The sequence below is a fragment of the Rhinopithecus roxellana genome, chromosome 21, assembly GCF_007565055.1.
Source record: "Rhinopithecus roxellana isolate Shanxi Qingling chromosome 21, ASM756505v1, whole genome shotgun sequence".
Classification (NCBI taxonomy): domain Eukaryota; kingdom Metazoa; phylum Chordata; class Mammalia; order Primates; family Cercopithecidae; genus Rhinopithecus; species Rhinopithecus roxellana.
In genome coordinates, this window is record NC_044569.1 from 48,585,221 (window position 1) to 48,611,630 (window position 26,410).

The following is a 26,410-nucleotide window of genomic DNA, read 5'->3' on the forward strand; positions in this document are numbered from 1 at the left end:
TTTTACCTTTGACTCATTGTCTGTAAAGAGGAGGTTGGCCTCTTTAATGGGGTTCGGTCTACGATCTGTGGAGCTCCAGAGGTTCATAAAAGGTACCTTGAGGCCCATCAAGAAATCGAGGGTAAAGCCAGATATTTGTTAGGGAGGGAGGGATAAAAGTCCTCTACCCCTGCTTCAAACAAAGCAGTGAGAGCAGCTTGATTTTTATCTGTTTCATATATTTGGCTTTAATGTAAGATTTCATTGAAAGAAACACAGTGCAGTATAAGAAATCTGACAACTACTGGCATACAGGAGCATTAAGTACCTTCAAGCTTTAAAAGCTATATTACTATAGAGGTGTTGAAAGGTCCTATACTAGATGAAGATTATGATAGATGCTAACCTGTTCATGGTTTGGATTTTAATCAGAGGTGAACATTAATGTCTGAGTTTATATAATGATAACTGTTCATATTCTCATTAGGAATGAAAATGTAACTTCTAAACAACTGTATTCTACTGTGTACTTTGTTAAAAAAAAAAAAAATCTTTTTATGTGTCTTACCAGGTTCTGACTCGGAAGATCTTTTGGAAGAATTACTGTGCTGTTTGATGCAGTTAATCACTGATATTCCACTCTTGTAAGTTCTGGCTAGGCCAGGATTTGTTTTATCTTCTTTGTATGTGGCAGATCATCATTGATCATGTTACGGAGTTTGTGGGTCCTGGTGTAGTACTTCTATGTGTGCCTTTTAAGGATTCTATATCCAGAGTTCTTTTCTTTCTGCCTAATATTTGGACTGGCTATTCATCGTCAAAACAAAAATGTTACGTTGTTAAGGGGGAAATAGTGAAACTGTCTGAAGAATATGGTAGGCACGGAATTAATCTCTGTATTAAGAGAGCTTATATAAGATCTTTGGAAACAACATTTTAAGAGAGAAGCAATTTGAATCTACCTCATATTGTGGTAGACACAGTGAGTTGAGTTCTCCTTATCTTCCTGACTTCTTGATTGTGTTTCCAGCCTCTTTTGGTGAAGCCAGATTTTCATTTCCAGCCGCCTTTGACGCTAGGCATAGTCAGTGAGATGTAGAGGAAGGTCCTCCAATGAGACCTCTGAGTAAAGCTCTCCAAAAGGAACTGCTTGAGTCAACTAGGAGGCATATCTTTTTTCTCTTGACAGCCCTTTCTCCTGCTGTCTGAAATGTGGACAGTCTTTTGAGTTGCACAGCCTTCTTGGCACCATGAACCAAGAGACTCACAGAAAATTCTGTTTTGATGTCATTGAGCTGCTAAACCAAAGTCAACAACTACCAGCACCACCTTTTTTCATCCTGGACTTCTCATGTGACAGAAGTAGACCCTTATTAGTTAACACTGCTGTAACTGGGCTTCTGTCACTGCAGCTCAACGCAATTCCTATATGATTCAAAATGTTCATCTCGTTTGTTACTTTTTAAAATTTAAAATAGAGACAGGGCCTCGCTGTGTTGGCCAGGATGGTCTCGAACTCCCAGCCTCAAGTGATCCTCTGACCTCAGCCTCCCAAAGTGCCTGGATTACAGGTATTAGCTACCGTGCCTGGCCTCATTTGTTACTTTTAAAGCAGTGATTCTCAACCTTTAAAAAAAATTATTGGCCAGGTGCAGTGTCTCACGCCTGTAATCCCAGCACTTTGGGAGCCTGAGGCAAGTGTATTGCTTGGATGTAGGAGTTGGAGACCAGCCTGGGCAATATAGTGAGACCCTGTCTTTACTTTAAAAAACACAAAATTAGACCGGACGCAGTGGCTCACACCTGTAATCCCAGCACTTTGGGAGGCCGAGGTGGGCGGATCATGAGGTCAGGACTTCAAGACCAGCCTGGCCAACATGGTGAAACCCCGTCTCTACTAAAAATATAAAAATTAGCTGGGCATGGTGGCACACACCTGTAATCCCAGCTACTCGGGAGGCTGATGCAGGAGAATCGCTTGAACCAAGGTCGGGGAGGTGGAGGTTGCAGTGAGTTGAGATTGCACCACTGCACTCCTGCATGGGCTACAGAGCGAGACTACGTCACAAAAAAAATAAAAAATAAAAAATAAAAATAAAAAAATTGTAAAAATATTTTCTCCCTGAGAAGCCTTGTTTGACATTTCTTTCATAATTGCCTCTCCCACTTAATGAAATTTGAGTCCCCAGACACACTGAATATCTGTTTATGTCTTACAGCCCTTTGGAGGACCACAAACCATTATTATTGTATCTATGAAGATTTTTACTTACCTCTCTAGAAAGAGTTTACATCTCCTGTTGAAAATGCATATATAAAAGGAATTATTTTTGAAATAAAAAAGTAGATTTTACTGTTTTTCATGACAGAATCTCAGTCTACATGGGGATATAATTGGAAATGTGCTATTTGTCTATGGCGCCAAAAGGAAAGACAGGTATTTGTGAGAAAATAGGCTGCAGGCTGCTGTTGTACATGAATGCAACATCTAGAATTTTAATATAGTCTTCGAAGTGAGAACCACCAACCCCCGTCGTGATATGGTCTCATGGTATGCACCCAGGAAATTAGGGCTGAGACAACTGAAGAGTCATCACCTAGGGAAGGAAATGGGACAATTTCCCATTCAACCGGAGCTCCTGCAGCAGACACATGCATGCCATCTTTTCTCCCATTCCATTCTAACAGAACTCCAGTATTGTTTAGAGTGGTGCTGTGTGCCCAAATTTGTTTTTCAGACACTTTGGTGGTTCCTTGTGACCATGTGACATAGTTTGGGTCAAGTATATGTGAGCAGAAATCATGAACTTGCAGAGCATATCCACTCCAGCCTTTTGCTCGTTGCTCTCCCTTCCTTCCTGGAATGTGGAGGCAATGCTTAGACTGTCTTGAAACTATGTTAATGAGCATTGCATGCAAAGAATAGTGTCCTGGGAGCATGGGATATTGGTGACATTATGAAACTATTACATTGGCCCTGGATCCCATATCTTTGGGTTTCCTCTTACATGAGAAAAATAGATACCTATCTTGCTTGGGCCATTGTGGTTAGGTTTCTTTTACATGTGGTCAGATCAGGGAATGGAAACACATGTACTATGTGCTGTTTCTTTGTCATGGTATGTGGAGTGCTTCATGTGTTCCTGATGTAATTTTACAAGTAGCACCACCTCTAATTTTTCTTTCTTTTTTTCTTTTTTTTTTTTTTTTTGAGATGGAGTCTTACTCTGTTGCCCAGGCTAGAGTGCAGTGGTGTGATCTCAGCTCACTGCAACCTCTGCCTCCTGGGTTGAAGCAATTGTTCTGCCTCAGCCTCCCAAGTAGCTGGGATTACAGGCAAGCACCACCACACCCAGCTAATTTTTGTATTTTTAGTAGAGATGGGGTTTCACCATGTTGGCCAGCCTGGTCTCGAACTCTTGACCTCATGTGATCTGCCTGCCTCGGCCTCCCAAAATGCTGGGATTATAAGCGTGAGCCACCACGCTCGGCCCTAAATATTTTTTTTGATAACACAATACCAGGAATTTAGTACATATCCTAAATGCGTACACTCTTTTGTTGTTGTTGCCTTTATTCATAAAATGTTTTGGTGACATTCAGGGGGATGGAAACAGTAAATACCTTTAGATAGTAAATTGGCTCCAAACACAATGAATACAGCAGCCATTTAAACACCCTTGAGGAGCAAGCCGATTGTGTTGTAATATATCAAACATTTCAGTGTTTTAATGTGTTTATACCTTTTAAATTAACTGAAAATGCACAGCTAGCCAGTTGTCTCCTATTATGTACACTGAGCTTTAACCAGCTGCTGAAACAATTTCTGATGATTTAATGTTCTTGGAACTCCATCCTACAAGAAGGTTTGTCTTGGTAACGGTTTCCATGTGAAACCAAACTACTCTTTAAATGTTTCATTTCCTCTAACTGTAGTGCAGTATTATGGATCAATGTATAATTGGAGAGGAAATAGGAATATATGCAAACCAGGAATGCTCTCACACCTGAACATCATCAGAAATGCTATAAACGTTTCACATTTCACATTGGTAATTCATCCTGTGCTGCATAGCAGTTGAATAACAAGATGAAACTAATTTTAATGGCCACTGAGGGTAATTCAAAACTAGCGTAAATGTTTCTTATGAGACTTTTAAAATCATTCTGTTAATATTGAGAGCAAAGGGGTTACCATGAACACATGTACATACATACATATATATATGTATGCTATATATTTATTTAGAGATCTGTAAACTAAAATGTAAATGATACCTCATTATAAAGAGAATAGGATCAGTGGCAGTAGTTGAAATAAACTCCCAGAAGTTCATTACAGTGATCTTTGTAGGAGTTCATTTGTAATGAAGATTGACTTTTAAGTAGTTATTGGCTACTGTTTCTCAGACACTTTGGATTTCTTGATAAAATATTAATTCACGGAGGTACTAATCTTCATTAAAATTGTTCATCTTTCAGGAATCCTTCCTTAACTCCATAGCTCTCAGCATTTATATATTTAAAATAAAGATTAAGTTCTGCATGGGCTTGACATTTTTCAGTGTATTTTGGATCGATCCCACTAGAATTTAAATAAATCTGTCAAAAGCAAAACCTTGCCTTTGATTTTTATACCTTTCCTGTGTCTCAGTGAAGTAAACAGGAAAGTAATAAAGATAAAGGTGTTTTCCTCAAGACACTAATATGGCGTGTTCTAACAGAAAGAATGTGGGTAGGTAAGCCAGAGGTAAAAGCCCAGCGCTTGGAATTTGTGACACTGTCTGGATTCTTGTGGTGTTACTATAAGGGCTGAATGAGACTTGTGGGAACCAACCGAGTGGTGGAGTTGGGCAAGGCCGTAGCCGCAGAAGCAGTGATGCTGTATAGACCCATCCTTGTATTTTCAGGGCTACTTGTGATGCCGTTTTGTTAAGAAATGGAAGTTATTTTGGGGACTCAAATTAGATTTTTTTTCCCTTATCTTTGTATCTGTTTTTGTTACTGTCATTTTCAGCAAATCTGTGGCTGTTAGCTGTACATGGTGATGTCAGTGTTAAGCACAGGCCCCACCCCTTCTCACTAGTGCCACCACTCTGGACAGGTCTGCTCAGGGTAGACCTTTTTCTATTGGCCTCAGACCCGAAATACAGCCTCTTTCTCTGGGATCCATTTCTGTGGTCTTTCTTATGAACCTGTGAACTCATTGAGGACTGTTTAATTTTTAGCCTGGCCCTGATTTGCAGATTTGTCAATTAAAATTTAATCTAAGAAAACATTTTTAGTTTTTTTCATAAGGTATATAGATTGATAAAGGTGAGATTTTCAAAATTAATTGCTTTCACTGCCCTTTTCAGGGAGTGTGTATCTATTTGTGTACTGTGACTTGTCGGGTACAGGGGATTATCTGATGTCATCCGCTAACCCTCGCTGATGGTCCTGCTAATGTGGAGCATGCCAGTCCATGCTGTGTCTAGGGCCTTGCCTTCTTTCCTTCTGCAGTCTGTCTGCCTTTAGATATTTGCGTGGCTCACATTCTGAACTCCTTCAAGCTTTCGTCTGCTTCAAGTTTTGTTTCTTTAGAAATGGCCCCCCCTGACTACCCTATAGAGTACCTTTGACCACCCACCTGAAGATAGCTCCCCTCTCATTCTCTGTCCTTTTTTCATGTGTTATTTATTTACTTACCTTTTTTTTTTTGAAATGGGATTCCCACTCTGTCACCCAGCCTGGAGGGCAGTGGCGCAATCATGGCTCAGTATAGCCTCAACTGGCCAGGCTTGAGCAATTCTCCCATCTCAGACTCTCGAGTATCTGGGGCCACAGGTGTGTGCCACCATTCCTGACTGCCTGACTCATTTTTAAAATTATTTGTAGAGATGAAGTCCTGCTCTGGTGCCCAGGCTGGCCTTGAACTCTGGGCTCAAGCAACGCTCCTGCCTTGGCCTCCTGAAGTGCTGGGATTACAGGCAAAAGCCACCACACCCGGCCTGGTTTTTGTCGTAACACTTTTCACTACTCTTCATATTATCTGTTATCTCTCTTGCTCATACTTTCCCAATGAAACTAGAATGAAAGCTCCATGAAAACAAGGGCTCTTGTGGCAGCATTTGGCTTGCTCACTGCTGCTGCATCCGTGATATTTAGGTTAGCCTGGCACATGGTAGACTCAAATATTTCTTTACAGAGTAAATTAGTAAGGGTCTAACCTGTTCAATGTGCTTAAAGCATTTTGTTTGTTTCTCAGCATCTAGTCCTATGTGGAAACAGTATTGTACTAAGGCATATTTCACTGCAAGTGTAATGGCTCTTTTGTAGTTGGTACATTGTAACAAGTGGGTGTCTTACTGACATTTGTAGTAGAAAGGGGCTACTGGAAGCTGAAGCACTGAGAAATAACACCTGAGATTGTTTAAGTAACTAGTAGATTAATTAGTTATAAATGCTGAGTATTCTGGGGCCGTTTAGGGACGATGGGCTTTGTATCTCAGTAGTCCCTAGATTATTCCTTCTTAGTATAATAATTTCTTTTTTAATTCAGGTCATCCTCAATAACATATTGTAAATATACTATGTGTGTACAGTGGAGTAGACCCTGAACACAGAAAAGTGTGACTCTTGAAGAGCGTAGGGTTGGATAGACAGAAAGATACCCCGATGAGAGGAACATTTGATAAATGCCACAGTCATTTGGAGTTGAACAGATTAGCACTGGCTAAATCATTAAAGAGGCAGAAAAGAACTGGATAGGGACTTCTTAGGTATGAATAATGTATTTGGAGAATCACAAGCACATTAGGTTGAGCAGAGGATTTGTGGAATATTAGGGATGAAGAAGCTACATTGATGTAGCAAAGACTCAAATGTTAGAGGACTAAAGGTTTGATTATTTTTAGGGTTCTCTGTTTATTGAGATATAAAAAAGAATATAACTATTAGAAATATTTCTGTAAAATACATTTTGGAAATATTTGAGAGTGAAACTGAGAATCTTATTTATAAAATTCAGTTTATAGCATTTCTAAAATGTAATAACATTATATAAAATGCACATTTATTGGACCCATAGATTAATAGTACTGGGTTAGATGTTCTGCTGTGGAAATTTGAGTACTGAAAACATTTGGTGGTAACAGTGAGTAGATGGTTCAAGAACCTAAAGAGTCATAAATGGTTTCTTTATGGAGTCTCCAAGTTGTTGGAAGAGAGTGAAGGTACAGGAGAGACCCGTGGTTGGCAAGGAAGGGCCTAGCTGTTGGGAAAGTGCCTTTCTACAGCCCTGCATGTTGATGCTAAAATGCTTCTCTGAATCTAGCTGTAAGGTAGGGGAGGGGTTAGGGGGTGACTACAGAGAGTCAGCATTTTAAGTTTTAGGTGTTGCAAGGTAAACATCTAGTATAACTTTCTGAATGAATTAGGCATTTAAGGCATCGATTGAATCAGTGAATCAAAGATTGTAGTATTTTCAGATACCAAAACAGTATTATGTATTACGTTCACAATAGCTTTTTAGTTTGAAAATTGATGTCTGGTGCCTTCAGAGAATTTTTTCTGGTAAAAAACCAAGATTGTTACTGAATACTGCTGTTAATTTTGTTTGCTGTTATTAATGCATGTGTAGCAAAATATGAATGAAGTGATTTGATGTTAATAACTGCACATTTTAATTCTCCCAACGAACAATCAATTTTTTTCTTTTTAATTTTTTCTGACACATAACTTATTTCTTTTCGGAGTAATTTCTTTTCAGACATAATCCAGATTATATTACATTTGAATATCTTCTGGTAGTCATTGGTGCTGAATTTTAAGTGGTCATATATGTATGCACATGGTTTAGGGACAAAATCAGATTGCACAGAGGCTTATAATGAGAACATTTATTATTTGTCTCATCCCTTTTTAAATGTTTTCTCCTGAGAGACAATCCTTCTAAATTCTCACCTGTTCTGGTGGTTTATATAAACCTTTACCTTCATTGAACCTTTTATATTTCTAAATAATATACCATTATTTTGAAAAAAAGAGTCTTTTTTTTTTTTTTTTACATTTAGTTTTGAGAGTAATTTTAGGTTCACCACAAAATTGAGCAGAAAGTACAGAATTAAAAAGAAAAAAAAATTAGTTGTTTGTTAGGAGAATTAAAATTTGCAGTGATTAATGTCAAGCCTACCCCACACACATAGAGTACTCCTGTCCCATCAGTGTCCGTCAGCAGAGGAGTACATTTGTTATAATTAATGAGTCTGCATTGGTACTGGATTATCTCCCAAATATAGTTGACTTTACTGTTCCCTGTCAGTGTTTATTTTCTATGAGATTAGACAAATGCATGATGAAATGTATCTATCATATGTCATTGATACAATGTATACAGTGTATCTATCAATGTATTGATCAGTGTATCAATTCTGTTAGTTGTATCTATCAATGTATCAGTGTATCATCTATGTATCATCTATCAATGTATCAATTATTGATAGATACATATATCTATACAGTCATATCTATCTGTGATAGATATCAATGTATCGATATCGATATCTTGATATCGATACATTGATAGATACATCTATCTTTGATACATCTATCAATGTATCTATCAATGTATTGATAGATCAATTGTATCTATCAGTTTATTGGTCAATGTATCAATTGTATCTATCAGTGTATCAATGTATTGATCAATGTATCATATCTTATACAGAGTAAATCAATGGATGATGGTTAAAGTATGTTTAATTTTGTAAGAAATTTATGTTCTATGGGATTAGACAAATGCATGAAATTCATATTCTATGGAATTAGACAAATGCATGGTGAAATGTATCTATCATTGTCATACAGAGCAGATGAATGGATGATGGTTAAATTATGTTTAATTTTGTAAGAAACTGCTTAACTGTCTTCCAAAATGCCTGTACCAATTTTGCCTTTCCCACCAGTAGTGAATGAGAGTTCCTGTTGCTCCACATCCTTGTCAGCGTTTGGTGGTGATAGTGTTTTAAATTCTGGCATTTGAATAGGTGTGTAGTGGTATCTCATTGTTTTAATTTGCAGTTCCCTAATGACATATGATGTTGAGCATCTCTTCATGTGCTTGCTTGCCATCTGTGTATCTTTTTTGATGATATATCTGTTAGTCTTTGGTCCACTTTTTAATTGGGTTGTGTTCTTGTTGAGTTTTAAGAGTTCTTTGTATATTTTAGATAACAATCCATTATCAGATATGTCTTCTGCAAATGTTTTCTCCCAGCCTGTGGCATTTCTTTTCATTCTCTTCACAGTGTGTTTCACAGACTAGAAATTTTTAATTTTAATGAGGCCTTTGCTATCAGTTATTTTTTTCATGGATTATGTCTTTCACAGAGTAGGAAACTTTAAATTTAAAAATTTTAATCTTACTATCAATAATTTCTTTCATGGATTGTGCCTTTGGTGTTGTATTCAAAAAGTCATCACCATACCCAAAGTCATTTGGATTTTCTCCTATTTTGTCTTTTTAGTTTTATAGTTTTGCATTTCATATTTAGATCTGTCTCTTTTTTTGCATGTGGATATCCAGTTGTTTCATCATCTGGTTGAAGGGACTACCTTTCCTCATTATACTGTCTTTGCTCCTTTGTCAAAGACCAATTAACTATATGTGGGTCTATTTCTGAGTGCTTAGTTCTGTTCTGTTGATCTATTTATTCTTTTGCCATTGTCATACTGTCTTGATTACTGTAGCTTTATAATAGGTCTTGAAGGATAATGCCAATCCTTTTAGTTAGTTCTGCTGTTTCAATTTTGTGTTGATATTTATAGGCCTTTTGCTTTTCCGTGTAACTTTAGAACCAGTTTGTTGTGTTACTACACGTTACTACAAAGTAACTTGCAGGTGTTTTGATTTGAATTATGTTGCATCTGTAGATCACATTGAGAGGAATCTTGACAATATTGAGTCTTTCTATCCATGAACATAGAATATCTTTCTATTTATTTAGTTCTGTGATTTCTTTTATCATAGTTTTATGGTTTTGCTCATATAGCTTTTGTACATAGTTTGTTAGATTTATATCCAAGTATTTCATTTTCTTGGTTCTTAATGTAAATGTATACCACTTTTTTGATTCATTAAATTATTTATTGATGTCTGCTCAGATGATTATCTCCTTCTGTCTGCTTGCACCTGTTCCCTTGCTATATACTTTTATTATATTTAAATTATCATTTTTAGTTTTTCTGTGTAATATGTCTTTTTGTTCCTTCAAATATAGGCAGTAACACTTAGCTTTCCCTTTGTAAATTAAAGATACTACTTCCCACACCCTTCATTCAGTTCTGTTTCTTTTTTTTCTCTTCTTACTTGTATTATCTGTACTTTTATATCTACTTATTTTCTCCCAGGATGACAAGTTTACTTAAGAATATTCTTTGTAGGAAGTACACAAAAGGAAGCCAAAGAGCAGGGATTAGTTGGGTTCAATAAAAATAATGAGAAGGCAGAACTCTCCGTCTCTTAAATTTTTACTATGTATCTTAATTGTTTTAAAATATTAGTAATTTCTAGATCAGAAGACATCTAGGTAAATCTTGTAACATTATTGGAGCTAAGTTGGGGGTAGATAATCTAAATGGGAGAAGTGACTTGGAAATATGTATATGTTTTAAATTTTCTTTTAATATATTTATTGCTTTGAGAATTTACTTTAAATCAGCTAATGAAACTACTCTATGAAGACCTGACTAGGGAGGATTTTGGAAACGTTTTCATTTCTACATTTTGGACCTATTTTACTCCCTCCCCAAAATCTGTTAGGATGACAGAGTATCAGAATCTACAGAGAAAGCAGTATGTGTACTTGTAATTTGCAGTAAATATATTGTACTTCAATAAAGAGTATTGAAAAGCTTTTAAAAAAAATCAGACCCTCCCAGTAATATACTTAGGCACAGGGAGAGTTTAACAAAGTAAATCACTAGATACTGTCAATTATTTGGGCATCAAACTTTGCTAAATAATCCATAGTTGATTCCTTAAGAGTCAACTTCAACTACAAAAATCCACTCCAGTGTCACAGGAGGTTTTATTTTATTTTATTATTTTTTTAAGTTTTATGATATAGAACAATTCAATTACATCTCTCTCAACTCAAGTTCCCTAGTTTCCCTTGTGGTCAGTCTGTGCCCCAACTCCCAGTCCCTGACAACCACTTGGCAAGAGGTATAGCGTGATCTACTTTCTCATGTAAGTTTTTGTTTTTCTTGGAATTTAATGGCATTTCTTAGCTTTTTGTGTTTTTCCTTTACTTTAGCTTCACTTTTAAAAATAAAGCTTTATTGAGATAGCATTCATATGCCACAAAATTCAGTCTTCTAACTTGTACAATTAGTTGATTTTAGCGTATTCACAAAATTGTGCAACCATCACCATTATTTAATACCAGAACCTTTTCAGCACCCCAAGCAGAAGGCATGTGCCCATTAGCGGTCACTCTTCATTTCTCAGCCCCTAGCAAAACCGGCCTACTTTGTGTTTCTATGGAATTTGGCTATTCTGGACATTTCATACAAATTGTGTCATATGACATATGGTCTTTTGTGTTTGCATTGTTTTACTTAGTATATTTTCAAGGTTCATTCTAGTTGTGGCATGGATCAGTACTTCATTTTTTTTTTTATTATTATTTTAGCCTAATTTTTGAAAGTTGTATGTGTAGTCTTGGGACTACTCTCATTGACACCATCAGTTGCTTTGTAGGGCTATCACATAGCTGTGTCATCTGGGATTCCTCTTCACTATTTTCTTGGGTGGCTTCCACTGTTGTCTGATATTCTTTAAAGCCATTTTTGGTTTATTTCCTCAGTTTTTGTGTAGCACATTCTCATGTAGCTTTTGAAGAAAGTATTAGTCCTTACTTGTCTATATTTGTATGTATTTGTCTTGTATGTCTTGTAAGTCTACATTTGAATGATAGGTAGGCTAGTTATGAGTTTCTGATTGAGAATCAGTATTCCTGAGAGTTTTGAAGATATTCCATTATTGTCTAATAATATTATTATTAGTGTTGTTAGAGGAAATTCTGATGCCATCTGATTATCATTGTACGGTTTTTTTTTTTTTCTTTTTCTCTGTGGAAGATTTTAGAATCTTGGGTTTGTCTTTAGAATTCTGAAATATGGTGATGTGTTAGTGTGGGTGATATTTTTTCATTGATGGATTGCTTATTAGTCAGTAAATATTTGTTCTTCAACTGTGGGCAGTTTTTTATGTTATTTAATATTTCTTTGTGCATTTCTTCCCTCTTTTTAAATTTATTTTTATTATTTATTTATTTATTTTGAGATAAAGTCTTGCTCTGTTGCCCAGACTGGAGTGCAGTGGCACAATCTCGGCTCACTGCAACCTCCACCTCCCAGTTGAAGCGATTTCTGGCTAATTTTTGTATTTTTAGTAAAGCCGGGATTTCACCATGTTGGCCAGTCTGGTCTGGAACTCCTCACCTCAAGTGTTCTGCCCTCTTCAGCCTCCCAAAGTGCTAGGATTACAGGCGTGAGCCACCGCACCTGGCCCTTCCCTCTTTTTAAAAATCTCTCTAAAATTCATGTTCAAGTCAGATACTGGACTTTGTAGGTTTAACCTGTCTTATCTCAGCTTTTCACATCTTTAAAAAAAATTCTAACTTTTTGGAAATTTGTTTGATTTTTATTTTTTGACGTCCTTCATCAAAATTTCTGTACTAAAATATTTATTTTTAATAGGTAATATGTGTGCATGGAAAAAAATCAGGCAGTACAAAAGTGAATATAATAAGTCATCTTCTCACTTTGGTCCCTTTCTGTCTAATCTTCTAGTCCCTCTCCCAGTCATAGCATACAGCATAAAAAGTGTTTTTTTTTTTGTTTGTTTTTCTTGAGACAGAGTCCCACCCTGTCACCTAGGGTGGAGTGCAATAACGAGATCTTGGCTCACTGCAACCCCTGTCTCCCGGGTTCAAACGATTCTCCTGCCTCAGCCTCCTGGGTAGCTGGGATTACAGGCGCCCGCCACCATGCCCAGTTTAGTTTTGTATTTTTAGTAGAGATGGGGTTTCACCATGCTGGCCAGGCTGGTCTCGAACTCCTGACCTTGTGATCCGCCCACCTTGGCCTCCCAAAGTGCTGGCATTATAGACATGAGCGACTGCGCTCAGCCAAAAGTGTTTTTAAATAAAAATGATACCAGCCACACAGACTATACTGTAAGTTGCTTTTATCACTTTTAACTTGATTTTTCCCAGTCAGTAGCTATAGATCAACTTTGATTTTTTTATAGCTATTTATGGATTGTCTGAATATATCATAATTTAATCAGTCTCTTATGAAAATTTAGTTTATTTCCAGTCTTTTACTGTTATAAACAACACTCCAATGAATATTCATGTACATAAGTTCACTTAATATATACAGATATAGACATCATATGTATTTTAGAGTTGGCATTAATTGTGCACATTTTAAGTTTTGATAAAGATGTGGTAAGTTTGGTAACAATTTATTCCCGAAAAAGATTATACCAATTATAGTCCCACCAAAAGCCTCTAGCAGAGCCTTGCAAATATTGTATATTATAACACTTTTTGTAAGTTAAAAATTGAAATCATATTGTGATCCTTTTTTAAATTTTTTTTTTTTTTTTTTTTTTTTTTTTTTTTTTTTTTTGAGGCGGAGTCTCGCTCTGTCGCCCGGGCTGGAGTGCAGTGGCGCAATCTCGGCTCACTGCAAGCTCCGCCTCCCGGGTTCACGCCATTCTCCTGCCTCAGCCTCCCGAGTAGCTGGGACTACAGGCGCCCGCCACCTCGCCTGGCCAGTTTTTTGTATTTTTAGTAGAGACGGGGTTTCACCGTGTTAGCCAGGATGGTCTCGATCTCCTGACCTCGTGATCCGCCCGTCTCGGCCTCCCAAAGTGCTGGGATTACAGGCTTGAGCCACCGCGCCCGGCCTTTTAAATTTTTTTGAGATAGGATCTCACTCTATCACCCAGGTTGGAGTACAGTGGTGCGATCACGGCTCACTGCAAGCTCGAACTCCTGGGCTCAAGCAAGCCTTCCTCCTCCATTTCCCCCGTAGCTGGGACTACAGGTGTGTGCCACCAGGCCCAGCTAATTTTTTAAATTTTTAGTAGAGATGAGGTCTTGCTATGTTACCCAGACTGGTCTCAAATTTCTGGCCTCAAGCAATCCTTCTGTCTTTGCCTCCCAAAGTTTTGGGATGACAGATGTGAGCCATGGCGCCTAGTTATATTGTGATTCTTATATGCATTTTCTCATTGTAAGTGAAGTTGAATATCTCTTAATATTTTTAAAAGCCATTTCTAACATTTGATGAAATTTTACAATCATTTTTAGTTCCTGAGGCTTCTTTTTCTCTGATTATTCCATGTTTTATGAATGCAACATTTTGAGTTGGCCTAATTACACTTTGGACATATACCTACCCACCATAATTCTATACTTGTTACAATTGTGGAATATTTGCTTTATTGTTATGTATCCATCTTATCAATCTGTCAATCTATCTTAATTTTTGTTTTTAAGAATATTTTTAATAACTCTTTTTTGTGTTGAACTTTATTTCAAGAAAATTTGTGGCTATATTTTAAATATTTGATGCATTTTTTGCATATACAGTATAGCATTTAAGTTTATAAAAGTTCAGTTTTTAATATTTATGGTTTTATGGATTTTTTTTTTTTTTTTTTTGATATAGAGTCTCACTCTGTCACCCAGGCAGGAGTGCAGTGGCGCAATCTTGGCACACTGCAACCTCCACCTCCCAGTTTCAAGTGATTCTCGTGCCTTAGCCTCCCCAGTAGCTGGGATTACCGGCACCCACCACCATGCCCGGCTACTTTTTGTGTTTTTAGTAGAGTTGGGGTTTTGCCATGTTGGCCAGCCTGGTCTCGAACTGCTGTGCTCAAGTGATCTGCCTGCTTTGGCCTCCCAAAGTGCTGAGATTATAGGCGTGAGCCACTGATTCTGGTCTTTTTTTTTTTTTTTTTTTTTCTGAGGAGTCTCACTCAGTTACCAGGCTGGAGTGCAGTGGCGTGATCTTGGCTCGCGGCAACCTGTACCTCCTGGGTTCAAGTGATTCTCCTGCCTCAGCCTCCTGAGTAGCTGGGATTACAGGTGTGCACCACCATGCCCAGCTAATTTTTGTATTTTTAGTAGAGATGGAGTTTTACCATGTTGGCCAGGATGGCCTCTATCTCTTGACCTCAGGTGATCCACTTGCCTTGGCCTCCCAAGTGCTGGGATTACAGGCGTGAGCCACCGCGCTTGGCCTGTTTTCTTTTCCCCGTTTTTTTTTTTTTTTTTTTTTAAATATATCATAAAAAAATGGAATGGATATTTTAATTTGTGTGATCCATCCCTTTAGTTTTTATATATGATGAAGTTGATAGGTAATGTGGTTGATAACGGTAATGAGTGGCAGTTCTAAGACTAAAATCCATATTTCTTGAATCCCAAATGCCAAGCACTCTTTCTTCTAGTGTTAAGACTTTTACAAATGAGGAGTATTACCATGTCTTTGATTTGTTAATTTTTAAAACTGGCCATTATACTAACATACTGTTGTTGACAATATCTGTTCTATAGCATATTATTTTTTAGTCTTTCCCCATATTTGACTCCTAGAATCTCCATGTTGGCATCCATTGATATTTCTAAATTTTGGTCTCAATCCTTTGAACTTGACAGTTGTTTTTATTAAACTTATGTTCCATTTACAGTACCATCAGGTTTCTTATCCAATAGTAAGCAAAAGGAGGATGTTTTTTTCCTCTGTATTCATTGACTGCCCTTAGCCAACACTAACACCCATTTCATGAAGTCTTTTGTCTTTATCCAAGTGTTCCACTGTGCCCTAGCAGAGCAGTGCAGGGTCGTGGCGCCTGTCTCTTTTTCTTCACATGAAATTAATAACTTGCTCCAGCAGTAGTTTGTTCTAGGACATTTCCAGACCAGATGGTGGAAAGTTCTTGGGATAATATGGCAGCCAAAGCAGTATTTTGGCTTTTTAAGGTTGACTTTGTTTTGGTGATTGTGTAATGAAAATCTTCTGAAGATTATACAAGGACATTAAAACAAGAAAGATCTGTTGGATTAAAACATTTTTCATCTTCTAAAAACCACCACACTCAGCATGGTAGAATTTTGGTTTCTTTCAAGTATTGGCCTCTCTGGCTCTTTTTCCTGATTATTTGGCACTTAAGATAGCCCAATTAATGTATTTTTAATTTTGTCTTCACAGAAATGTAACATTGCTTTTGAATTCCTTTTTTAGAGAGAGCATTATAGAAAGTTGCAGGAGGAAATGACATTAGAGGTCCTCTTGCACAGTGTACTTACTTATAAATAAGAAAAGAGACCCAGAGAAATTATTTATTAAAGTTAACGGAGTGAGTTAATAGATACTTAGAAGCAGACCCTAATTTTCTTAATTTTGAATCGGTGACAGCATACTGTTTGTGATTTGGGTAACTTTTTTTTTTTCTTTGCTTTTGTTTCAATATGTTATATTTTAATTAATAAAAGTTCAGTTTTTAATATTTATGGCAATCTTCTGTTTTTAGTTATTAACTTAATTTTTATATAGATGATGCATTTATATTATTCAAAAATCCAACACATAAAAGTATACATGAGCAGTCTCCCTCTCATCCTTGTCTCCCATCTTCCTAGTCCTTCCATTGGACTCTATAGTTAACTGCTATTCTTAGTTTCTTACTTATCCTTCTTATAATTTTTCACAAATACAGAGATGACCTCCAACTTAATGATAATTTGACTTATGATTTTTTGAATTTATGATCATGTGAAAGCGATAGGCATTCCGTAGAAACTGTACTTCAAGTACCTATACAACGATTTTATTTTTCACTTTCAGTACACTTTCAGTACAGTATTCAATAAATTACATGAAATATTCAACACTTTATTATATAAAGTAGGCTTTGTGTTAGATGCCTTTGTCCAACTGTAGGCTTATTTAAGTGTTCCAGCATGTTTAAGGTAAGCTAAGCTAAGTTATAATATAATAGGGTATTTAAATGCATTTTTGGCTTTTGATACTTTCAACTCACAGTAGATTTATTGGGATATATTTCCATTATCAGTCAAAGAGCATCTGACTACAGGTGCCTGCCACCATGCCCAGCTAATTTTTTATATTTTTAGTAGAGACAGGGTTTCACCATGTTAGCCAGAATGGTCTCGATCTCCTGACCTCATGATCCGCCCGCCTTGGCCTCCCAAAGTGCTGGGATTACAGGCATGGGCCACTGTGCCCGGCCATTGATGGACATTGTTAATTTGTTTTTGCTCATATCCTTTGCTCAGTTTGTATTGCTGCCCCTATTGTATCTTTCTAAAACACTTTTTGTGTTAGAATTTAAATTATTTTTTTTTCAGTTTGCCTGTTGATTTACTTGCTTATAGGACATTTTTGTTTTTGTCATGATGACTTTTTAATAAAACAATTTTGAACAATTTAAATGTATCCATCTTTTATAGTTTTTAGGCTTAAGGATCTATAAACTGACTCAGTTTTACCTTTTTAAACCTCATCTCTTACTACTTTTCTTCTTGCACATTCTATGCTAGCCCTACTGGCCTCTTTGTTGCTCCTTAAAGGCACTAGGTGTGTTCCTACCTTGGGGACTGCATGTGCTGGACCCTCTACTTGGAAGACACTTCCCTTGCCCCCTTGCTTCTTTCAAGTCTTTGCTTAAATGTCATGTCCTTGTTGAGGTCTTCTTATTTAAAATTGTAACACACCTGTGATAGGTTGTCAGTAGTCCCCCAAATTTATCTTCTTTATTTAGAGTTTAGCTGGACAATGGCTGTCCACGTAGAGATGCCACTTATCAGGATCCCCTGCAGCTAGGTATGGATGTACCAGAAAAAGAGATATATGCTACTTTTACATTTAAAAAAAAGAAATGACTTGCCTTGGAGTGCCTTTTTTCCCCTTCTCTTTGGTGGGAAATTATGACAACTGGCACAAACTTTGAAGCACATGCAAAGGGTAGTAGAGCTTCCCTCCCAGCATGGGCCTTGCGTATTCTTATTAAGTAGAGCCTACCTTATCTGGATTATTTTCTGGATTATGATATGGCAGAGAAATTAACTTTGATCCTGTTTTAAATACTTGAACTTTAGACCTCTTTGTCACAGCAGCTTAGCCTGTTACTTACCCTTCTACCCCAACCTGGCACTTTTGGTCCTACCTTTATACCTTACTTTTTTCGTAGCACTTATCATCTTTTAATGTAATGTATAACGTATTTATTTATCTGTCCCTCTAGATTTAAGCTCCATGAAGCTTGTCATATAGTAGATACCCAATGAATGGTTGGAAAGACCTTCACTAAAGCATGTTATAAAGGAATTCTTCCATTTCTTTTTAGATTTAAACCTTTGATATATTTGGAATTTATTTTTGTATAGAGTCTGTGATATGGATTCAGGTCCCCCCCCAACAGGTTATATAGTTGTCCTACTATATGTATTAATGTTCTTTTAGAATGTTACTGATGAAGTCCTGTTACTAACTTATATAACAATGATTTAAAAATAAGAAATATCTATTCTTCTACCTAATAGATTTCTTATGGGAGAGATAACTGCAGACTCAATCATCATCAGATCAAAAGGAGATTTTTTTTTAAGGCATTAATTCTTGCTTTCTCTAAATCTTATATTTTTATTCATATTAAGTGGTGTGTTGACATGTGACATCTCTTGATCTGTGGCTTGTAGTTATAGGCTATTTTGTAAATAATCAAGAATAACAAAGTCCAAAGTCTTGAGTTATGAATATGAGTTAGCCAAGCAGTTTGGAGGCAGAAGGGGAAGTTGAAGCCATCACAGAGACTTGGGAGATGTGAGGGAACGTGGTAACGAGGAAGCAGTAGTTGATGGATAGTTGCATTTTGCCCACATGTGTCTTTAAAATGTATTTCTTAAATGGCTGTTCCAGGGTTTTTCTGTTTACATCATTTTTTCCTCAGATATATAGAACCCAAATTTGGGTTCCTTATTTTTAAGTTGACTTTTTAAAAACTTCAGTCATCTTCAATACCATTTATAACAGAAAATGGGTTAAATGAAGGCATGGGCTACTTTGAGTAAGTCTTGCTTCAAATGAATGTTGAGTAATTATTTTTGTTGTTACTACTACTTCTGTTACTGTGGCTCCAGGAGTCTAGTGATTTTTTTTTTTTCTAATGTGGTGTAGAGGTGGGGTCTTGCTATGTTGCCTAAGCCTGCCTGAACTCCTGGCCTCAAGTGATCCTCCTGCCTCAGCCTCCCAAAGTGCTGGGATTACAGGCATGAGCCAGCATGCCCAGGCATGAATTTTTCTGCAGAGTGCTAAATCATAAAAAAATATTTAGAAGCTGGGAGTTTCAGATATTTTTCGTCATTTAAAATTTGTACACAAATGGATGTATTTTTCTTGGTTTTGGTAAAATAGTATTAATTTTTCACTGTGCCTATGAGCATAGTTGAAGAGACTATTCAAAAATATGTGAGTATTCACTTGTCAGTCCTTGTTTTAGCTGCTAGGTATAATATACTCAGTAAGACATAAATTCTAGTTGTGAGTGGGATGGGACAGACAATAAACACATTAATATGTAATGTTAGGATGTGATAAAGGCAATGAAAGATATAGTAATGTGGTGGTATTTTAGCCAAGATCAAAAGGAAGACCTTCTTGTGAAGTGGACCTTATAATAGAAACCCAAATAAAGTCAAAGACAGAGTCCTGTTGCTATTTGATGGGAGAACATTCTAACAGAGGGAATAGCAACTTCAAGGCCCTTAGGCGGGCACATGCTTTGTCTATCCAAGGACACTAAGCAGGCCAGTAGAGCTGAACAGAATGAGCAAGGATGGGGAGGGTATGTGGTAGAAGATAAGTTAGTATGGATGCAGAAGTCACGGAGGGTCTTAGAGGCTGAGTTAAGGACTCTGAATTTTATTCTTAGTGGGGTGGGCAGCTGTAGGATGGTCATTATCTTTGTCTGAATATTTTCGCCCTGTGTATTTAAATTTTCCCTTGCTTTGTGGTTATAAGAACTATCCTCAGACAACAAAAATTGGAAATTAGGTTCCTTTTTTTTTTTTTTTTTTTTTTTTTGAGACGGAGTCTTGCTCTGCCGCCCAGGCTGGAGTGCAGTGGCCGGCTCTCAGCTCTCTGCAAGCTCCGCCTCCCGGGTTCACGCCATTCTCCTGTCTCAGCCTCCCGAGTAGCTGGGACTACAGGCGCCCGCCTCGGCACCCGGCTAGTTTTTTGTATTTTTTAGTAGAGACGGGGTTTCACCGTATTAGCCAGGATGGTCTCGATCTCCTGACCTCATGATCCGCCCGTCTCGGCCTCCCAAAGTGCTGGGATTACAGGCTTGAGCCACCGCGCCCGGCCGGAAATTAGGTTCTTGACATCTTTGCCCACCTTCTCTCCACAAAAGCATTCTGTTCTCGCTATTTCTAATATTTATACCTTTGCTACCATTTGAAGCTGTGCTTCATTGTGTATACAGTTATGCATTGCTTAATGATGGGGATATTGTGAGAAATGCATCGTTGGGCAATTTCATCATTGTGCAAACATCATAGAGTGTACTTAATAAACCTAGATGTTACAGCCTGCTACACACCGAGGCTGAATAGTGTAACCTGTTGCTCCTAGGCTACAAACCTGTATGACATGTTACTGTACTAAATACTGTAGGCAGTTGTAACACAATGTAAGTATGTATCTACACATATGTAAACGTAGAAAGGGTACCTTAAAATATGGCATTATAATATGGAAGCATTATCATATATGTGGTCATTGTTGACTGACATATTGTTATGGACCCATGACTGTATTTTTATTATCCTCACCTCCCCACCTAATCTGACAGATAAGTATAACAATGAGTAGTATTTTTATGCTGGCTGGTAGGCAAATTTTTGGTTCTTACTGAAATTAGCACATAAACTGATTCTTACTGCGTGCTAGTGGTAGGCAGACTAATGCCATTCCAAACCCCAAAGATGTGCATGCTCTAATCCCTGGAACCTGTGAGTAACATACCTTATATGTCAAAAGTGATGTTGTAGATGTGTTTGAAGTTAAAGACCTTTTAGCGGAGAGACTGTCCTCATTATCCTGTTGGACCCAGTCTAATCACATGAGTCCTTAAATGAGCAAAGCAGAGTGGGTCAGAGAGATGTGATATAAGGAGTCAAGGGATGTGGTGACCCCTAGAAGCCAAGAAGTGCCTTAGTTTACATCCAGCAAGAAAACGAGGACCTGGGTCCTACAACCATGAGGAAATGAGTCCTGCCAAAAACCCAAATGAACAGGAAATGAATTCTTCTTTAGAGCCTCCAGAATGGAATGCAGCTTGCCGACACCTGGATTTTAGGCTCATGAGACCGGTACTGGACTTCTGACCCCCAGGACTGTATGATAACAAATTGTGCTGTTTAAAGCTGCTACATTTGTGATGATTTGTTAATGGCAGCAATATAAAACTAATACAGTGCTGATAGAACATATTCAACTTCTCAGAGTAGACACCTTTAGCAAATTAGATTTATTAAGTACAGAATTTTCAATGGTTCATTCATTCTAATATTTGTTAAATACCTACTATTTTCTGAGAACTGTGGGAGGAGCTAGGAATAAGAGAGGTTCCTGACCTCCCCAAACTCATGGTCTACAGTCACTTCATAAATAGTCAATTTTTTATTTTATATTTTTGAACTTATGGAAAATTTCAAGCATATAAATATAGAGAGAATAATGAAACTCCATGTGCTTGGCACTCAGCTTCAATAACTATCAACTCATGGCCACTCTTGTTTCATGAATACCCCATCCACATCCACCCTCCCTCCACCTCTGGGATTATTTTCAAGAAAATTCCATACTTCATGTTACGTCTGGGTAGTCAATTTTATATGAGGCCTTGCTATGCAGACATTATCTTGGACTCCTCAGTGACACAAGGGAAATACCTTGCTTTTTATTTTATCTTTTTTTTTTTTTGGAGACAGAATCTCACTCTGTCGCCCAGACAGGAGTGCAGTGGTGTGATCTCGGCTCACTGCAACCTCCACCTCCCAAGTTCAAGCGATTCTCCTGCCTCAGCTTCCCGAGTAGCTGGGACTACAGGTGTGTGCCACCACGCCTGGCCAATTTTTTGTATTTTTATAGACGGGGTTTCACCATATTAGCCAGGATGGTCTCGATCTCCTGACCTCGTGATCCACGTGCCTCGGCCTCCCAAAGTGCTGGGATTACAGGCGTGAGCTACCACACCCAGCCTTTATCATCTTTGTCATAGTATAATTTATCTGTGAATTCATTTGGAATTTTTTACTTTCTATTTTTTGTCATGAAATTTGGTCTAGGATTTCTTTGTTCCAAGTTAGAAAATTAATGTAGATTAGTTCAGTTAGCAGAAGTGCTGCAATACTGATTTGGGGGTTACAAATAAATTTTAGTGAATAGGTGATTTTACAAATACAGAATCTGTAAATAATGAGTGTTGACTATATATATATGACAATTTTCCATTTCCTGTGTTCTTGAGTTAGCTAATGGCATCACCATCTCTGGGTGCTAAATTTAGAAAGCTTAGTCTGTCTCGATTAATCTGTTTTTCTTGCCCATTTTAAGTATCTGATCAGTCACTGAGTGGTAATAGTTTTATTTTGTTAAATGTTATTCAAGTCTGATTGCTTTTTCATTCATGTTGTCTCTGTTTTAGTGGATGTCCTCATTATGTCCCACCAAATGATTTATTGCACACATCTTTTGTTTCCTGGATTAGTTTAAACATTTTCCCACATCAGTATGTTTCCCATCCTCTTATGCCTCCTTTCATCCCACAAGCCCTGGTTTTAGACTCATCAGACATAGGGTTGAATTTGTCAATTTGTCACATTCTTTAGCACTATCATCATCAGCTCCTGTAAGGCCTGTCCTTTCCTCCATTTACTATTCATCCATTCATTTATTCTTTTTTATCTCCATTCCCTGTTTCCTTTTCTTTCCCATAAATAGCCATTCTAGTGTGTTTAATATGTTTACTTCTATTTTTATATGTTCAAGTACAAAATGTTATTCGTATGTGTACATGTATTTTTAACATATGTAAATAGACTTGTGTTATAGAACTCATTCTGTTTTTTTACTTTTTTCCTCTCAAAACTGTTTTTAAGAGTTACTTGTGGTGCAAAGTGAACATCTACTCTGTGGCTTTTAAAACTGCTCCATGTGGGCTGGGTGTGATGGCTCACGCCTGTAATCCCAGCACTTTGGGAGGCCGAGGCGGGCAGATAATGAGGTCAGGAGATTGAGACCATTCTGGCTAACTGGTGAAACTCCGTCTCCACTAAAAATACAAAAAAATTAACCGGGTGTGGTGGCGGGCACCTGTAGTCCCAGCTACTTGCGAGGCTGAAGCGGGAGACCAGGGAGGCAGAGCTTGCAGTGAGCTGAGATCGTGCCACTCCACTCCAGCCTGGGCGACAGACAGAGTGATACTCTGTCTCAAAAAAAAAAAAAAAAAGCAAAAAAAAAACAACAACAAAAACTGCTCCATGTATGGCTCTGCTGCATTTTACTTATTTAATTCCTCGGTTATACCTGGATTGCCTCCAACCTTGCATGCCCACAAATAATGGATGTTCCGTGTTGTTCATCTATTGCTGCATAAAAATTACCCAAAACTTAGCTGTTTAGAACAACGAATACTATTGCATAGTTTTTTAGGTTGGAGATCTGAGTATACCGTAGCTTTAAGCCTCTGACTCAAGGTGTCACATGAGGTTGTAGTCAAGCTGGGACTGTGGTCTCACTTGAAGCCTCAGCTGGGGGACGCCTTGCTTCCTAGGTCTGTCATTTGGCTATTGGCAAGATTCAGCGCCTTAAGGGTTGTTGGACTGAGGACCTCGTTTCCTCACTGACTGTTAATTGGAGGCCTCCCTTAGTTCTTTGCTGTGTGGTCCTCAGTATGTTAGCCTGCAGCAAGGCAACTGGCCGGCAAATGGAAGAGCAAGAGGGGCTACTCAACACACATTGTAGTCATTTTGTAAGCTGATCTCTCAGAAGTGACATAATTCTCACTTTTGTTGTATTCTGTGAGGGGAGAGGATTACACAAGGGCGTGAATAGCAGGAAGCAGGCATGATTGGGTGTCATTTTAGAGACTGCCTACTACATTCCTTATACATATCTCTGGATTTTTCTTTGGCATGCATGCATGCACCCGTGTGTGTCTGTGTGAATGGACATAGGTTCTCTAAAACTGACTATGCTGGTCAGTATTCCCATCAGCAGAGCATGAGGGTTTTTATATCACCACATGCCTGGCAACACATTTCATTCTCTAGGGCATAGGGGGATATCACATTGTTTCAGTGTGTTATCCTGTTTATATCTTTTGATTTCTTTTTCTAACAGAGTTCCTGCCTTTTTATTAGGTTGTTTGCAGGAGTTACTTGTAATAGTCTTGATATTAGTTTCTTGTTCTTCTTTCAGTCTATTATCTGCCTGTTAACTTTGTCTGAGGATTCATTTGCTGAGCAGTAATCTTTAATTCTGATGTAATTAAATGTGTAATTTTTGCCTTTGTAGTTTGTGTTCTTAGACTTTTGTTTAATAAATCCTTTCTTATGCTTATGTTACAAACTTATTGTACATTTTCTTCTATCAATTTTAGTTTTATCATTCACATCTAAGTCATTAAGTCTTCTGTGGTAGGTCTTTGAGTATGTCGTAAAGTGTAGGGATCTGTCATTATGAAATAAAAGAGATGTTTCTCATTACCATCTTCTGTACAATCTGTTTTTCTCCATTGATTTGTGGAATCATCTTTATTGTATATTATTTCCATATATACACAGGTCTGTCTTTGAATTATCAATTGGGGTCCTTTGGTTTGTTTATTTCTTGTACAAATACAATGCTGTTTTTCTTACTACAGCTGTATAGTGTGGCTTGATATGCAGTAGGGAAAGTGCCCCTCTTCACTCTTTATTGTCAAGGTTGACTTGGCTATTTGTTTATTATTTCGTAAAAGTGAGTCAATTTATGCGGTTCCTCAGAAAAGTTGTGAGGATTTTGGTTGTGATTCGTTGGCTTTCTGTATTAATCTATGTAGAGTTATTATCTTCATAGTATTGTCATTCTGTTCAGATCATCCACTGTGTCCTTTTAAAATGTTTTCTTCATAGAGGTCCTATGACTTCTTAATTTCCAAACGTTCTGGTTATTCTGGCAGTCTTGCAAAATGCTATTTTGTTTTTGATAATCTACTATTATTGGTTAGTGCTGCTAAGGAGAAATGCTATTTATTTATCTCTCAAAGTTGATCTTGTATCTGGCCTAGTTGAATTTTTAAATTAATTTGAATACTTTGTTGATTTTTTAATAACTGTTTTAATCTCACTTCTCCAATATATACATACTTTTTCCATTTTATTAATTTATCAGCTCCCAGTTTGAGTCCCTTTGCTCCCACCTCTTGCCCCCACCTTCTTGTAATCTGTTTGATCAATATTGAATTTCTTATTTTCCTTCAAAACTACCAGACCTTTTTGTGGCTGCCTTTGTATGGTTTCTTCACTTTAATGCCCTTCGCCTTCTTCTTGTTCTTCCTCTGCTCAAATATCATCATCTTTGTGAAGCATTTCCCTTCTGCCCCAGGCAGAGTTGGTTGCTGTTATCTTTGTGTTCCTAATACAGATAGTTCATATTCTTTCATGGGATTTGCCGGATCTCATAGTAATTTCTTTTTCTATGTCTGATTGTTCGTCGACTCTTCACCAGGACTCCTCTCTTCTCTCCTTTTTGCTCCTTCCCTCTCAGTCTCTTATCATTGCTGTGTTTGTCCTTTCAATTGTCTACGTCCTCAGGCAGGATCCATTGACAGAGAAAACCAGTGGCAGCTCTTTCCATATATGGTTCTTAGCACTCACAATCTCAGAAGGAGAGAGTGCCTCTTTTTTGATAGTTCTAGAAGTGCTGGGAAGGATTTTGACAAGGACCATTTTTAGTGGCCAAAGGTGGATCACCTCTTACCACCAGGAAGCAGAGTCATGCCCATTGCGATCCACATGTATGGAGAGGAGGGAGGTTCTCAGGAGGACAAAAGGGCTGCTTTTGCCAGAAGAAGGGGAGGTGGATGTTGGTCAGGCAAAATCAACAGAGGACAGCTGGAAGCCAGTCAACAACATTCTGGATCCTTCTTTCATGAAATTCCCTTTACATTTTTTTCAATGAGTATTCCATTTGTGCTTATGAACACATATTACGTGACCTCAGCATTCTTCTTCCTCTTGGCTATTCTAAGTTGTATATGCCTTGTATGCTATGCTGATGGATCTATTAAGAAAGGTAT

General features: G+C 37.6%; 1 protein-coding gene across 3 annotated transcripts in view; it reads left to right on the forward strand.

Moving 5' to 3' along the window:
• The window catches only part of DYM (dymeclin), a 427,792-nt gene that overhangs the window by 102,050 nt on the left and 299,332 nt on the right, over positions 1–26,410 (forward strand). For all 3 annotated transcript variants that reach the window (XM_030925872.1, XM_030925870.1, XM_030925871.1), the window contains one exon: positions 551–623. In XM_030925872.1, coding sequence (XP_030781732.1) covers positions 551–623 — 73 coding nt within the window. The remainder of the gene's footprint in view (positions 1–550; positions 624–26,410) is intronic.